Source organism: Clupea harengus, chromosome 3 (genome assembly GCF_900700415.2).
Source record: "Clupea harengus chromosome 3, Ch_v2.0.2, whole genome shotgun sequence".
NCBI classification, from domain to species: Eukaryota; Metazoa; Chordata; class Actinopteri; order Clupeiformes; family Clupeidae; genus Clupea; species Clupea harengus.
In genome coordinates this window covers 481,231-498,425 of record NC_045154.1, presented here as the reverse complement: position 1 = coordinate 498,425, position 17,195 = coordinate 481,231, and the positions used below count along the sequence as shown (strand labels likewise).

The 17,195-nt window shown below is 41.0% G+C and overlaps 1 protein-coding gene across 1 annotated transcript; it reads right to left on the bottom strand.

Moving 5' to 3' along the window:
* Positions 1-2,776: 2,776 nt before the first annotated feature.
* On the bottom strand, positions 2,777-16,610 carry c3h12orf29 (chromosome 3 C12orf29 homolog). The gene is made up of 8 exons (XM_031563837.1): positions 16,521-16,610; positions 16,275-16,389; positions 11,036-11,153; positions 7,718-7,813; positions 7,483-7,599; positions 5,301-5,513; positions 4,719-4,888; positions 2,777-4,317 (listed from the first exon to the last, which is right to left on the bottom strand). Exons 1-8 carry the CDS (start codon positions 16,568-16,570, stop codon positions 4,129-4,131), a joined length of 1,068 nt encoding a protein of 355 aa, XP_031419697.1. The 5' UTR covers positions 16,571-16,610; the 3' UTR covers positions 2,777-4,128.
* Between the last annotated feature and the right edge of the window lie 585 nt (positions 16,611-17,195).

The following is a 17,195-nucleotide window of genomic DNA, read 5'->3' as shown; positions in this document are numbered from 1 at the left end:
GACTTCTTGGGTACTCCCCCTTCCAAGTGTGGATAGAATTAAAAATGTTGGAGATTTCAACCGATTTAAGCACACTTGTCACACATAAAACTGGTCTAAAAGACGTCATTTTTTCATCTACGCAATATTGACCAAGTTAGAAAAGTCCTATCCCTCCAAGATGCAGAAAATGAATCCATGCTTTTATTACATCGTGACTAGATTACTGCAATGCTCTCCTGTCTGGATGTAGCAACAACTCAATAAAGAGTCTCCATCTTATACAGAACGCTGCTGCTCGCACACTGACTACAACTAAAACAATATGAACACATCTCACTTCTACTTGCCTGTCTGCACTGGCTCCTTGTCAAAAGTAGAATTGATTTCAAAGTACCTCAAGGAATTAAGTTGTCCCCTATTGCCCACCAAGATCACTTTGTTCCCAGATCGCAGATCTCCTTGTAATTCCATGAATATCAAAAAGCACAATAGGAGGCAGAGCCTTCAGCTATCGAGCCCTCCTCCTGTGGAATAATCTTCCAGTTTCCATCCGAGATGCAGACACCCTTTTCCATCTTCAAATGGAGACTAAAGACATTCCTCTTCAGTGCATCCCATAGTCATGAATAATGCATGAAAAAGCAGATACCTGTCCCAACACTCTTCACCTCTCCATGGCCGTGCTCTTCACTGTCTGGCCATGTTGTTGGAGTTAGTAAGGAGTGGGCCACGGAAGCATGTTGTACCATGAAGGAGAAGTGCCTTTACAGATCCAGGGTACAACATATGTGTCAGGGAAAAGACCCTCAACAGTTAGTTAGCAGATTAAAAACACTACCCAGCATGTAAGTGAATTGGACTGTTTACGAACAGGGCCCCGACGGAGACAGACACCTTAAGTCTGTCTGACGTGCCATGCTGAAAACAAGTCCTTTTATTCAAACACAATGTTTACACAGGATGGCAGTCAGGATGCTGGGATACACTTAGGGTTACTGCATTTCAGCTGCATTCTACTTCTGCTTAGCAACGAGTCATTTTACAACCCGCTCTCTCCTTCTGTCAGAAAAACATCACGTGAGTTCACATTCTTGGCTCACTCAGTGTTTTTCCAAAATCAACCTACACACTTTACACACAACATTTTGAACAAGCCTTTTAGCTAAAACATTCATGATAAAATATACTAATACTTTCTTTAACAATATGGCATGTGTTGTGGCTGTCGCCAGCCAGTTGTGCACGCTTGTGTATCCTGCCACTCTTGCTATCATGTAGAACTAATATTCACATGCACCATGTCACGCAACATTACTAAACATAACTCATCAAAACTAAACAGAAACACAATTCTCATACACATTACTGGTGTTATTGTGTCCTGCCACCCTTACTATGCTTTAATGTATAGATAAAACTCCCCATGCACCAAGCCAGCCAACATAACTAAACATAACTCATCATCACGACTAAATACATATCAAATTCCCAATATCAATAAAACTGGGCTACAGATAGTGCATGTCTAAACTAAACGGAAACTAAATGTGCAAACACCTGGCAAGGCAGCCTCTCTCTCCCTCCTAGTCTGCACTATCTCCGCTGTGGGATGCTGCTGTAGTCTCTCCACCTGATCTACACACACACACACACACACACACACACACACACAAACACACACACTCTCCTACTCTAGACTATCTCCGCTGTGGGATGCTGCTGTAGTCTTTCCACCTGATCTACACACACACACATACACACACACCCTCCTAGTCTAGACTATCTCCACTGTGGGATGCTGCTGTAGTCTCTCCACCTGATCTACACACACACACATACACACACACACACACACCCTCCTAGTCTAGACCATCTCCACTGTGGGATGCTGCTGTAGTCTCTCCACCTGATCCACACACACACACACACACACACACACACACACACACACACACACACACACACACACACACACACACACACACACACACCCTCCTAGTCTAGACTATTTCTGCTGTGGGATGCTGCTGTAGTCTCTCCACCAGACCTACACACACACACACACACACACACACACACACACACACACACACACACACACACACACACACACACACACACACACACACCCCTCCTAGTCTAGACTATCTCCGCTGTGGGATGCTGCTGTAGTCTCTCCACCTGATCTACACACACACACACACACACACACACACAACCCCCCCCACACACACACACACCCTCCTAGTCTAGACTATCTCCACTGTGGGATGCTGCTGTAGTCTCTCCACCTGATCTACACACACACACACACACACACACACACACACAACCCCCCCCACACACACACACACACCCTCCTAGTCTAGACCATCTCCACTGTGGGATGCTGCTGTAGTCTCTCCACCTGATCTAAACACACACACACACACACACACACACCCTCCTAGTCTAGACTATCTCCACTGTGGGATGCTGCTGTAGTCTCTCCACCTGATCTAAACACACACACACACGAGCAAATGTTCTGGTCAAGGTTTCCTCCTGCAGGGAGTATTTCCTTGCCCCTGTTGGCATTGTGCTTGCCTGTTCGGTTTTGCTGGGGTTCTAGGTGCATAAACTACACCCAATACGGCTTGGTCCCCTTTGTCTTATAATCTGAATAATTCTAAAAAAAAAAGTAAAATTTAAAAAGCATGCAAAGTATACAATTTCAATCTAATTCATGAGCAGCTCTTCGTATCACCACACATTGCCAATATGCAGAGAGTAATGAGGCTACTAAAAACCCAGATTCCAAGGCAAAACTTTTATTTCCACAGGAAATAGAGCCGACCTGTCGACTCCCCAGCGACTGCCCGTATGGTCGCTAAAATAACATTTCAGCAAATATATAAGCTAAACATTTTAAGTTTCAGAACCTAATGTTTTCCATTGGACAAGTTCAGATGATTTAATTGAATATGGATCACATGGTGCACATGTTTTGACATTGCACATGCTAAATCAATGGGTGTGTTCTCTCGGAAAAGAGAGTAAAACAACGATAACCTACTTTCTGTTTTAACAGCCTCAAAAATCACATAGCCTGCTTAACAATATAACAGCCAGTTGAAATAGATGCAACCCGCTCCAATTACGTGTCAACTGATTTTATTGTTTTGAACAGAAAAAGCAATACGTTTTTTTCCCCACTGTCCAGAATCTGCAGCAACATTGGCATCTTGACTGAGGATTGCTCAGCCATGCTTTTACCAAACCTTTCACTAATTAACTTTGGCCTGGATCTGCTCACTCAGTGCCTTTGAGCACATCTTAAACTATGGGTGTTTCTCAAAGTCGAGGAAGGACCCTTGACTGCTGCGTTTCAGGGATGCTACATCATCGATCCCCACCTAAGGAGTCCTTTATTCAGAGAATGCAGTATCCTCTGTGTTCTTGAAGCACCCACAATCCTATGCGCACGTACCAGAGCCTTTTCTTTTAAAGTAGCTTGGATTTTGAAGGCGGGACATTTTCAATGACGCACACCTGCACACTCGCTAGACTGTTCCATTTTTTCTTCTCCGTATACTAGGAAGGAGTCTTACCCAGTCTATGAATGACTGACTTGGAAGGACGCATCCTTGACTTGGAAGGACGCATCCTTGACTTTGAGAAACCCCCTATTTCTCTGCAGTGCGCACGCATCTGTCTTTAGGTACTTCCAGCTGTTCTCTCAAACTACAGGCCTTGGAATCCTAGAAAATAAGAACCTTGATTTCTACAGGAGTTGACTTATAAAAACATGTACTGGCATACTACAACTTTAGGAACATACACCAAAGGTTTTCATATTCACTGTGTCATTTCAGACCAAGATCTTAATTTAAATTAAACATTTTCAGGCAGATCTCCATGCTGTATAAACACCATAAATATAATGGGGAAACATCCTCTTAAGGAAGTTTAATAGGTTGGTTCCTATATTAAGTAGGTCCATATCAGATCATATCTGGTCCATATCAAGCTTTTTTTGCAACAGTAATTGAATTGGCAGGTACAATCACAAGTATATTATGAAACTCACTAAATTAAGTTTCTCAAAACCTGAAGTAAACAAGATATATTTGATTAAAAACTTAAATATCTATTCAGTTGTATTTTTTAGTTTTCAAACGTTATGTCCTCAACACAGCGGAAAGTTTGTCCATTTAAGTTGGAGAAAGCACTGAAAGCGCTCCTGCAGGAATCCTCCAGGGGGTCTCCGTGCCAATCAACATGGATGACAACAGGTCTGGTATTCAGAGAGGTTTTGCCATTAGGCCATGTGAGGTTCAGATGATGGCGATGGAGCTGTGTGGTGCCAAGAAGGAGCCACATACAGTCAGAGATAATGGTTGCTCATTTTGCACAAATTAATTTCTGAATATAAATAGTGATTTATGTTATAAAAATGATAAATTATAAAGAAAGTTTCACAATCGGGAATCCAACAATGCCATAGTATAAATATGTTATTTTAGACAATAATTACAATTTTAGACTGAAGAAGGAGGGGTACTGGTAGTGATACCAAGTCCCGCCTGATTGGCAGCCATGTCATTCAAGCAAGATGCTTGTACTACAGATATACAACGGCTATACAATAGCAATGAATCACAGCCTCTTGTGTAAATATTCACATTTTCTGTGTAGAATGTAATTGTTCACACTGAATATGGTCAAAAACAGATATGAACAGAAAGTATAATTACCTTAAAAAGAGCCCCATCACTGCAATGCCAAACAATCCCTTCCACTTTACCGTGGTCACTCTCCCTCAACCAGGTGAGCAGATGCAGGTGACTCACTGGCGGGGCGTCTCGGATCGGGAGGGTCCCATGGGCCACGAGGCAATGGACTGGGTGTTTCTTACTGCCCATTCCTTCAAGTCATAACATACAAGAAAGAATAAAAGTGTGTACTGACATACCTGCATACATATCCAACAGGAGAAAACAACCGACAACACCAAACTGCAAGCATACGATGCACACACACACACACACACACACACACACACACACACACACACACACATAACAACCGACAACACCAAACTGCACATATAAGAGAATACAGTAAATGAAAGAAGCTCACAGTGGTCCACACAGACAGACACTCACAATAGCCCTATGTGAGATTTTCCTTAGCCCACCTTGCCCATAGAAAACCCAATACACAAATAGGCCCCGCCCACAAGAGCATATGTTTTTGGTTCTAGCGAAAAGCATTACATACTTGATATTAGATATAGCCGGGTATTTCAATTGAAATGTGTGGAAATTCAACCCTACCGTAAGGATTTCCGTTGATATTGGTTCCGATGAGCTCCAGAGTTTGTTCTTGCAGTTGTGACAGTGGGACACATGTGATCTCCAGCATATCTTCATCTTCATCTTCATCATCGTGTCTGAGGGGCCGGAGAAGAAGGGCTAGTCCCGTCTCATGATCGACCACGGAGGAGTGCCAGCAGTACTGCTTATTGGTCTTCTCCACAGGAACCCAGCCTTGATGTTAAAACATGATCAGCAACACAGTACGTTATTCCGGGGCGACAGTGGTACAGGAGGTAAAGAAGTCGTCTAGTAATCAGAAGGTTCCTAGTTCAATTCCCTGTCGAAGCGTCCTTGAGCAAGACACTGAACCCCTAATTGCTCCTGATGTGCAGTGTGCCATCAGTGTAAATGTAAAATGTGTATACATTGTAAGTCGCACATATGTAAGTCGCTTTGGATAAAAGCGTCTGCTAAATGACTAAATGTAAATGTATTCCTGACTAGTTAGTCAGCTAGTCTGATAAAAGGTGCAAGTTGTAGATGTTCTGGTCAGAGCCTGTGAATGTGACTAAAATGAGTAGAGTTATTGTGAGGGAGCAGCTACAGTTGAGACATCCTTACTTTATAACATGTACACAGAGATGGAGAAACAAGTATGCACAGTACAGACATCCTTACTTTATAACACGAACACAGAGATTGAGAAACAAGCATGCACAGTACAGACAAAGATGAGGCATAGTGATATTGGTAAACAACCTGCAGAATTATACAAATACAAACACATACTAAACCATTACCTGTCTGTGCATTTTAGCTACCAACATAATTAACCTTACTAATAACCCTTATTTTTAGTTACCAACATAATTAACCTCACTACCGTAATTTCCGGACTATTGAGCGCACCTGAATATAAGCCGCACCCACTGAACATAAATAAGCCGCACATGTCTATAAGCCGCAGGTGCCTACCGGTACATTGAAACAAATGAACTTTAGACAGGCTAAAATGATTATCAAAAGTAATACAATAGTGATGCATATTATTAGTTTTGCCAGTTACGATAAGTGCACTGTTGCTTTAAGAGAGCACAGTTGCAAGAGTCAATCAGAAATAAGGTAGTTCTTCCTGTTGAGGTAGAACGTGAGATAGAAGAAAGACGCTAGTTTGAAACCAGTGAGCTAAATAACTTGATAAGACTGGATTTGTATTGTTGTAAACTTTTATTTTATTTTCTAACGTGTTTTGAGTTGTGTTCTGTCTACGCCGGTAGACTGTGGTTATTTTGACATTAGTTAAGTTATTGAGAGATACTGAGAAATCGCGTGGAGCTAAGCATCCATGCTAGCATCCTAGCTCCACAAAGCTACCGTATACAGTCACAGGTATCATAATCCATAAATTCCCTGCGTCATTGTTTAAGCCGCGAGGTTCAAAGTGTGGGAAAAAAGTAGCGGCTTATAGTCCGGAAATTACGGTAATAACCCTTACTTTCATGTACCAACATAATTAACCTCACTAATAACCCTTACTTTCATGTACCAACATAATTAACCTCACTAATAACCCTTACTTTCATGTACCAACATAATTAACCTCAATAATAACCCTTACTTTCATGTACCAACATAATTAACCTCACTAATAACCCTTACTTTCATGTACCAACATAATTAACCTCACTAATAACCCTTACTTTCATGTACCAACATAATTAACCTCACTAATAACCCTTACTTTTATGTACCAACATAATTAACCTCACTAATAACCCTTACTTTCATGTACCAACATAATTAACCTCACTAATAACCCTTACTTTCATGTACCAACATAATTAACCTCACTAATAACCCTTACTTTCATGTACCAACATAATTAACCTCACTAATAACCCTTACTTTCATGTACCAACATAATTAACCTCACTAATAACCCTTACTTTTAGTTTATTAGGCATCAGATTAATAATAATATAATAATGGATTTTATTTGTATAGCACACTTTAAAATACAAAGAAATCTCAAGGTGCTTAACATAGTATGGACAGAAAAAAATAAGATAATATAATATACCAAAAAAGATAATAAATGAATTTAAAATAATTAATAAGATTATAATGAGATCGAATAATATGTATTAAAAACAGAGTAATTTTGGACAGATGTGTATGCCACTGCATGAGCGTGACCCACCTGGGATGTGACCATGCTCATCAGGTATGGGATGGCCGTCCAGGTGCTGAACCCTCTGTGCTGCGACCCAATCATCAGGCACGGCTTTCAGATCCTCCTGTGGGTTCCATGTGAAGCCTAAAAAAACACTCATCAAGCATTTTATGATAGAATAAAAACCACTGAGATCAGCTGATGCCCGATGAGAGAAGAGTTCATTGTGTATTTATTTACATTTACAGTGTCAATATTGTACCTGTACAGCTCTTCTGAGAAGACTGAAACCTCCGGAACCTCTTGTATGCCTGCTTGTTTGGTTTCCGATCCAGGCGCGCCCAGAGGTGAGGCTGGCCTTCAAAAATAAGAAACGTAGGGGAGAGTGGGGTAAGATGAGCCCGTGGGGTAAGACGACCCTCAACCTGTATCTAGGTAGCAAGAAGTAACCATGTGGATGGAGCATATTTGTTGCGTCTCAAAGTTCTTTTTTTTTGGGCTTTAATCAATCTCACATCAAAAGTAATTTATCTCAGTTTAAAAAGATAGATTAGATATGTTGATGAACTAGCAGTGTGTAAAAACGTGTGAGTGAACTGCTCTGGGTATAATCAATCTCACATCAAAAGTAATTGATCTCAGTTTATAAAGATATATTAGATATGTTGATGAACTAGCAGTGTGTAAAAACAGGTGAGTGAACTGCTCTGGGTTGCTTGACTAAGCACGTGAAATGGTGACCGTGGGGCAAAATGAGTTCAATCGGTGGTATATTTGACCCCTCCATGTTTGAAGGCAAGTGAGAATAAACCGACACTCTACCCATCAGACCGGCCTTCCATTGAGTCCTTTGCTTGAATCACTCAACTGCAATGAACTTCAGAGCTAAAATAGAGAGTGTGGTAAATGAGATAGCTGGTTTTGGAACAGCTGAAAAGCTAGTTTGGTGTTGATATGGGCTTTTTTGGGAGCTTTTCAGGAGCATGAAGCCTTGAGATAACAGTTTTATAAAGGCCTAAATGGGGAAGGTGTGTACATGGTTTAAGTTTTGACCTTCGTTCAAGTTCAAGTATTTATTTGTCAGATGCACAGAAAAACAGAGTCAGACTGGGCACTGAAATTCTTAGGACAAGACACCGTACAACAAACTACCATAGCATAACATAAATAACATAACATAACATATAAGTACTATAGAACATAGATTACACATATAATAAATAAATATAATAAATCTACAAAATAAATATACAATACAATCGGCTAAACATATAATACACATATAGTAACCTATACTAACCTAATATACCTATACTAACCTAAAGACAAATCATGGAATTCGTGGAAGGTAGACTGATTTTGAACCTCTAAGAGAGTGCATCAGATTTCTGGAAGCGCTCAGCATGTACACACAAGAAGCCGAGAGCCCAGGGTATTGACTGTTTTGTTGTATAGTTTGGCTATAGTTCGATGGTCTCTTTCAGCAAGACGCTTTGAAGACACAAAGCATAGTTTGCTTGAATATACTGACGTTTTAAAGTGCAACATGATATTTTATGTTGATGATTACATATTATATTTTAGTCTCTCAATTTAGCTAGGTCTGTGTCCACTAAAATGTTTCAGCTAACTTAATCACTCAAGTTAAAAAGTTAACACTAAATTACACTCATTAGCAGCTGATCAGCTAATTATTGACAAGTCTTACAAAACACAACACAAATTGGACATCAATGCATATTAATGCACATGCACACATGCATTCGTGCGCCAACCACATTTAATCTGACTGTTTTGCTAACCTGAGCCAGTCTAATACTGGACTTTTGTCGACATTATGCTTAAAACAGCGATCAGTATCAACTGTCTGTCGCAGAACTGTAAGAATTTGTTAAATAACTCTGGTATTTGCTTCTTTGCCCATTTAGCACTAGCTAACACTAACAGCTGAGGTCATAACTTAGAATAGATGTATGCTAAGCTAACACTAACAGCTGAGGTCATAACTTAGAATAGATGTATGCTAAGCTAACACTAACAGCTGAGGTAATAACTTAGAATAGATGTATGCTAAGCTAACACTAACAGCTGAGGTCATAACTTAGAATAGATGTATGCTAAGCTAACACTAACAGCTGAGGTCATAACTTAGAATAGATGTATGCTAATGTTAATTTTCGGGAAAGTTGGTTGGTACGGTCACTTGCTGCAGGATCTACAGCATTGTTGGCGTATGTTATAGTTTGTTGTTTAGGGGTCTGCAAGATGAAGATGAACTAACACTTTCAAATAATGTGATGGTAAAACGACAGTAAAAGAATAGAGGGTTGGGGTTAGCCACGTTAGCATGTTGTATTTGGGGAAATGTGCTCTACTGTGATCTGTAATTTGGCAACAGGCACTTTTTTGCGGTGTGTACATTAGTGGCAACTGGTGTGTAGCTGCAGCAATGCAATCACTAATGATGTTCAGTGTTAAGTACTTTTTTACTCTGTTTGCTGTGTGGGCTACAGTGGGCCCTTAGGCTAGCTTATTTGATGTATGCTTACTTGTACAGGGATGCATTTGGATGTTTATGGATTGTCATTTGTGTCAGAATTTACTTTAATTTTTTTTCTGTCCGATTCTACCACTGCTACAGTGGTTATGAGTGTTCTAGACCGTTTGATCTGCCTCTGAATGTCATTGTCCAATCAGGCTAAAGTCGTGCTTCAAATGGTCCCGCCCCTTTTGGGGCGATTTCAGTCAGGTTGAAAATCGCCCCTAGACGTCTCTCATAGACTATTCACTATTTCACATAACAGGGCTTTCAATGCAATCTCTGTGGGTTCCGGGAGGGCTAGCACTAATGTGCTTTTGTCACACGTAACTGCGAAAAGCACCGGCGTCACATTCTGTCAAGATGGTTAGTGTTCAGTGCAACAACTTGATTCTCTCTTTGAAAGAAACTCCTTTTAGTCGGCGTACTAATCAAGATAAATTGGCAAAAAAATAATTAGGACCTCCTAGACCAAATCTGTCTAACCATAGGCACAACTTTTACTTGGGCACTACCCACATAATCAGCTGTTCTGCTCATCCAACAAATGCATGATCCTACAAGTTGGACATCAGTGTAGAGGTAAATAAACAGGCTTTCCAACGATATAATAAAACAATAAAACAAAATACAACGCCAATTAGCATTGTAAGAACAGAGAAATAATCGACCAGACACAAATTTCCCCAAAAAATATTATTTACCCTATGTTGTGTTTTTTGTTTACTGTAAAATCGCTGCATGTTTACATTTTCCTTTATATATTTTTACAAAACTGTACTGTACCTTTCAATCAGCTTGTATTTGCTTGCTAGAAACAAAGCACTAGAACAGGTGTGCACTCCTTATTGTCAGTGTGACAATGTTGCAAAACAAAATATTATCTTTGTCTTACGTTTTGTGTACTTTACTGAAGGTCCCAATGCTTAACATCGGGTTATGTTATGCACTGTTTGTGGGAATAGTGGCTTAGTTGTGCAAAGACAATCTACCAGAAAGAGTAAGGCAGACAAGGATCTAAACAGGTCCGACCGCACTTACCTTTGTATGCTGAAACATAACAACAGGTGCCATCCAATTTCTCTGTAGCGAGGGCAGAGTGAATATGGGAGTCCAGGGCAGAGGGGTTAAGATGCTCTGTTGCCACGACACGAAAGGGCTGAAAAAAAAATAAAAATAAAACAAAAACAAATGAAGGCAGAAAGCAGAAAGCAAGATAGGTCCTAACTTAACACAGGCAGAAAAGATATCAGAAAGCAAGATAGGTCCTAACTTAACACAGGCAGAAAAGATATCAGAAAGCCAGATAGGTCAGAACTTAACAGGCAGAAACAAACAAGATAGGTCCTAACCTAACACACAGGCAGAAAAGATATCAGAAAGCAAGATAGGTCAGAACTTAACAGGCAGAAACAAACAAGATAGGTCCTAACTTAACACAGGCAGAAAATATATCAGAAAGCAAGATAGGTCAGAACTTAACAGGCAGAAACAAACAAGATAGGTCCTAACTTAACACAGGCAGAAAATATATCAGAAAGCCAGATAGGTCAGAACTTAACAGGCAGAAACAAACAAGATAGGTCCTAACTTAACACAGGCAGAAAAGAAATCAGAAAGCCAGATAGGTCCTAACTTAACAGGCAGAAACAAACAAGATGGGTCATAACTTAACACAGGCAGAAAAGATATCAGAAAGCAAGATGGGTCATAACTTAACACAGGCAGAAAAGATATCAGAAAGCAAGATGGGTCATAACTTAACACAGGCAGAAAAGATATCAGAAAGCAAGATGGGTCCTAACTTAACAGGCAGAAACAAACAAGATGGGTCATAACTTAACACAGGCAGAAAAGATATCAGAAAGCAAGATGGGTCCTAACTTAACACAGGCAGAAACAAGCAAGATGGGTCATAACTTAACACAGGCAGAAAAGATATCAGAAAGCAAGATGGGTCCTAACTTAACACAGGCAGAAACAAGCAAGATAGGTCCTAACTTAACAGGCAGAAACAAACAAGATAGGTCACAACTTAACACAGGCAGAAAAGAAAGACAGATCCGCTATCTTTCTCATGTTTACAGTGGATTGAGAAAGCATTCAGACCACTTCACTTTTTTCACATTTAAAATGAAATGTCCCTTATCAATAGGTCATATTAACAAAGTGAAATTAGGTTTTACCAGGGTTGTTGGGAATGAATAGGTCCGGACCTGTATGATGTTTTTTTTTGGAATGCATCAATCGAGTTACTCTTCTACTGAGCTGCCGGAAGGACCTTGGCCACCTAAAGAACCGGCGTCCAGTGTCGTTACCCTGTGCCGATTTTAAAACACTTTCGAAAGCCTTGGCCAACAGACTTAAGGACTGTATGTCTACTTTGATCCATGAAGACCAGTCCTATTGTATACCTAAACGGAGTGTCTTTGATCATTTATTTTTTGGTGAGGGACATCATTACAGTGGCAAAAAGCTACTGACTGGATTTGGGGTTTTTCTCCTTGGATCAGGAGAAAGCATTTGATAGGGTGGATCACTCGTATCTTACCCTGGAGGCCTTTGGTTTCAGGCCACGTTTTGGATCCTTTATCAGGCTGCTGTATAGTGTTAGGGTTAGTATGCTTAGGATCAATGGTTCCTTAACCAGACCGTTTCCTGTCACTAGGGGTATACGGCAAGGGTGCCCCCTCTCTGGACTGCTGTATACTATAACAATTGAGCCACTTCTGGTTTTATTAAGGAAACGTTTGTCTGGTGTAACCGTTCCTGAAGTCCCAGATGCGCCCTCTGTAAAACTGACTGCATATGCTGATGGTGTGACAGTGTTTGTGAGAAACAGTGAGAACATTGTTTATTTAACATCCTGCTTAAGCAGATTTCAGAAGGCAACTTCAGCAAGCATTAATTGGGACAAATGTACCTCCTTGCTGTTGGGGGATTTTGAGTGGCACAGGCCCATCTCAGCTTCCTCAGCAGTGTGAGTGGGCAGGTGAGGGGTTTAAGGTCCTTGGGGTGTTTTTGGGGTCTGAACATTACATGCAGAGGACCTGGGAGGGACTGGCTGATAAAGTAGGTGGACGACTTCAGTGATGGAAGTGGATTCTACCACAGCTCTCGTACAGAGGGAGATGTTTAGTGGTTAATAACTTGGCAGCTCTCATGTTGTGGCACAGGGTTACAGTTTTGAACCCTCCAAAGGATCTCATTGGCCGGGTCCAAAAGGATTTTGTGAATGTTTTCTGGAATGGTCATCAATGGCTTCCCCCTGGTGTGTTGTGCCAGTGACTGAGGGCGGGTGACTGTGGAGTCAAAGGCCACGCTTCGAGGCTTCGGACGTCGCAAAGACTGTTACACTGTTCAGAGAATGTATCATGGATTCCATTTGATCTTTCAATTCTTGGGAGGGGCTTGATGAGCATTTGTTCTTGGAATGGAAAGGAATGGCCTCCCTGTTCTCAGTTCTATGCATCTGTTTTAAAAGCATGGGGATTGTTTCAAGTTTCAAGGGTGGGCAATGAGCACTTTGGTGTCAATAACCTATTTTTTGTAAAACACTTTTTAAGATCAAGCGGCAGTTTTCAAGTCCAGTAATGCATAGTTTTGTGGAATCAGGGATCATCGAATAGTTGATCTACTTGATCTGTCTGAAAGGGTGTGGCGAATTCCACAGTTAATAGCAGAGCAGGTTGGACTCCTGTCAGTTAGGTTGGTCAGTGGGTTGCGGGGCCTTTGTCCTGCTGATTTGAAGAAATTCAACACATTTGATTGTCTTTTTGACATTTTACCAATAGCTGAGGTTCAAATCGCAGTAACATCAGATCACGTGATGTGCACAAAACTCCACACACTTCCAAGTGTCACTACATGACCTGAGTGATTGACATCTCTCTTTTTAAAATCAGATTTAAAATGCATCCAAAATAGGCAAACAAGCGATTTATGTGGAACTTAGATGGAAAAATAAAAGAATGACAAAACAGATAACATTAAATATTCAAATTCAAAATCTTCTCATGGGCAACCGAAGGTGATGTGCAAGTCATGGACATATCTATATTCAATGGACTTTTGTTACGATCACGGAAATAAATATTTATACATTTATTTCATGTTATTTTTATTCCTCAGAGGTACCGGATCCTCACAAATAAGTAGTGGAACCCCTGTCCTGTACGACAGTCAAAAACAGAGAGGCCCCGGATCCAGTTTTGGCCCAAACACTGAGGGATGGCACCTTGGACCTGCCAGAGGAGCGTGTCGTGTCCTTACAGGAGCTGGACACAGGGGCCCCCTGCCACATGTCTGTGGGGACGAGGCCTGCCCACTGCGTCCCAACCTGTCCCAATCCCAATTCATGTTGGCGTTTTCCCACCCTTTCTTTCCTTCACTCAGGCCAAGTTACTGATACTTTTAAACCACAAACAATAGCAGACAAGCTCAACAAACAAGTCATTTAACTTGCCAGTCTAAATACCCAAACGATAGGCTAGACAGGTGTGACAGTAGCTAAATCAATTGAATAAATTAAATGTATATCAAATTGTCAAGGCGCTTTATAGAGCCCAGTGCCTGAACCCCACTTAGAGCAAGCACAATGGCCACCGGGAGAAGAAAAAACGCCCTGTTAATCAGGAAGAAACCACAGCACATAAGGGGGGCCCCATCTGCTTGAGGCTGGCCGGGTAGAGATAGAAAAAGGGGTAATCCAGATCACCGATATCTTGCTGCATCTGAAATTGAACAATGCTCCAGTGGCCTGACCACCACCCCAAACAGACTCATTTAACTGCACCTGGTCCTGACTCCAGGGCCAGCCGGGCTTGGGGGCGACCTCCGGACAAGCACCCAATTTATGTTTTACCGTCCAGCCCGTTTCCAGGCAACATAAAGTGGGATATGTACAACAAGGTTTCCGGGTTTTTTTCACAAGAGATAATTCATTGAAAAAGTGCAAAAATAATAACTTTAGCAAAACATCTTTGGTATTAGGCCTTCCTAAGGACTGACAACTATTATGGTTAATTTCATATTTGTGTTCGTGCATCTTCTAGATCACAATCCATTCGGATTAGAACTACATCCTTCTGCATGGACTGTTTAAGGGCCTTTATTCCCTCTTCTTTTCTTACAGTTCATATTGACTGCAAGCAAGGGCCCTGATGACATTCCAGATGATGGGCCATTATAGGCCATTATATTTGACCGTAGGGAGCGGGGACTGACCTGTGACCTCCACCCATCTCATTCATATGCATGATCTAGTTTACACTTTCAAAGAAACAGTGTCACTCCAAACGTATAGCACTTAAGTAATCAAACTTGACCTACATGAAACTGATCATTTCTTTTATCACCTATGTTGTGTATAAATTACTAAATGTAATGTAAATGTAAATGTATGTTGTGTATTCATATTGCCACTACAGCTCCCATGATCCTTCAGGTCATGGGGGACCTATAAATGGACCGCGCTCCCCTCTTTCACTGTCTTGTACTCTGACTCTGCCTTCACTCCACTCTGCGCTCCTGATGAGCCAGGGCTACCTGTACTTACTAGTTAATAAATACCAGATACATTAATAGCATCTCCAACGCCTCTTACTTCTTTAATGCGTGCCCCCCACCCGGACACAACAACCTACAGTTGCAATCAGAAATATTTCAACCCCCAAACGATTGTAATGATTTACCAATTCAAGTTTTTTTCAATGAGCTAGATTTAGCTTTGGACGACTTCTTAATCAGTTGAATGAAACATAAAATCAAATGTAGTGTTCGTGTGTAACAGTATATTTTGTTAATATTGCATTGTTAATGTCACAATTATTTAATTAAAAACCTGCCACTACTTCAAACGTGCCTGACAGGCTTCAGACTGTGGTGAATATGTGTAGCCTACACACGATATCAAGTCAGTAGAAGAAGACTGAAAAAAAAGAAAGAAAGAAACGCAACCTGGAAAAAACCCGTGTGAGAGCCTCTGTGTTCATTTCATTGTTTGGGCGAAACGTCACTGTTTATTATACAGTCCAATTTTAGACCGTAACCCCCCAGATGCATTTATTGTAAAACGTCACCGGTAAGTGCATGCAGGACAGTGTTAGCAGTAGTAATGCATCCAGGACAGTTGACTGAAAAAATCTAATTCTAGCGAAATCCCAGGTGTCTAGGTCTTAACTGTTGCAAATATTGTTCTTATCATTCCCATCCAAAACAAGCCAAACTCACGAATATGACAATTGCATTTCATTCACGTTAAATAGGCAATCTTACCAACCTGAGCCTCGTGTTTTCCAGATGGCACGTCTTGCACTTCTGTCATAAAAACACAAGGTAACTTTTGCTGGACTGTCCCAAGACGCTGCATGATTAGCCTTTGACTTTCGAATTCGCTGTCGATGAGAGGGGGAAAAAATAGGTTTTATCGAGTGGCGTGTTTTGGTCTGCACAACAGGAGGTGTTATGTCCCAACTGGCGTTCAAACTAATGGCAACGGGTTCCTGTACGTGTGCGTTGAGCTCACTTAACAGCAGTCGTTAGGGTCTGCCTCGATTCATCAGATTCGTCACCCATTCAACATATTACTGGCGAGTGTCAAGTCGCATCTCATATATGATATATCAGGCACATAACACTGGCTTACAGTAACGTGAAGTCGAATATGGCACAGACGGATATGGCACTGAAAACAGACAAAATAAAAGTCTGTTCAAACGGTCGATCAGCTGCTGACTAGAATGCTGTAGGCTACATGTTGTATCTGAAAATCGAGTTAATTGTAAAACATAAAAAAAAAAAAAAAAATACTGTATGAGGATGCTGACAGGTTAAATGCTACACACATTCTCCAAAGTACAGAGTGAGCCTACCATGGAGATAGTATAGCTATTGACCTGGAGAGCGAGGAAGTACCACCCACATCCATTTCAATAGCCGATGCTAAACTAGTTACTTCAGCCCAGGAAGTACCAAATTTACCTCTGACATCTTATATAAAATATGGCCCCATGGGTGCTCAATTCTGGCACCATTTCCACTCAAAGCCAATTACGTGTTGCATTACAGTTGGCCACTGAAAGTATGTGGTCTACACAAATTGGTGGAGGTTCCCGGCTTGAAAACTGCCAGTTCATGAACAAGTTTGGTGTAGAGCAAGACGTGTAACATTCCTTATTTCAGGATAACGATCATGGAGACT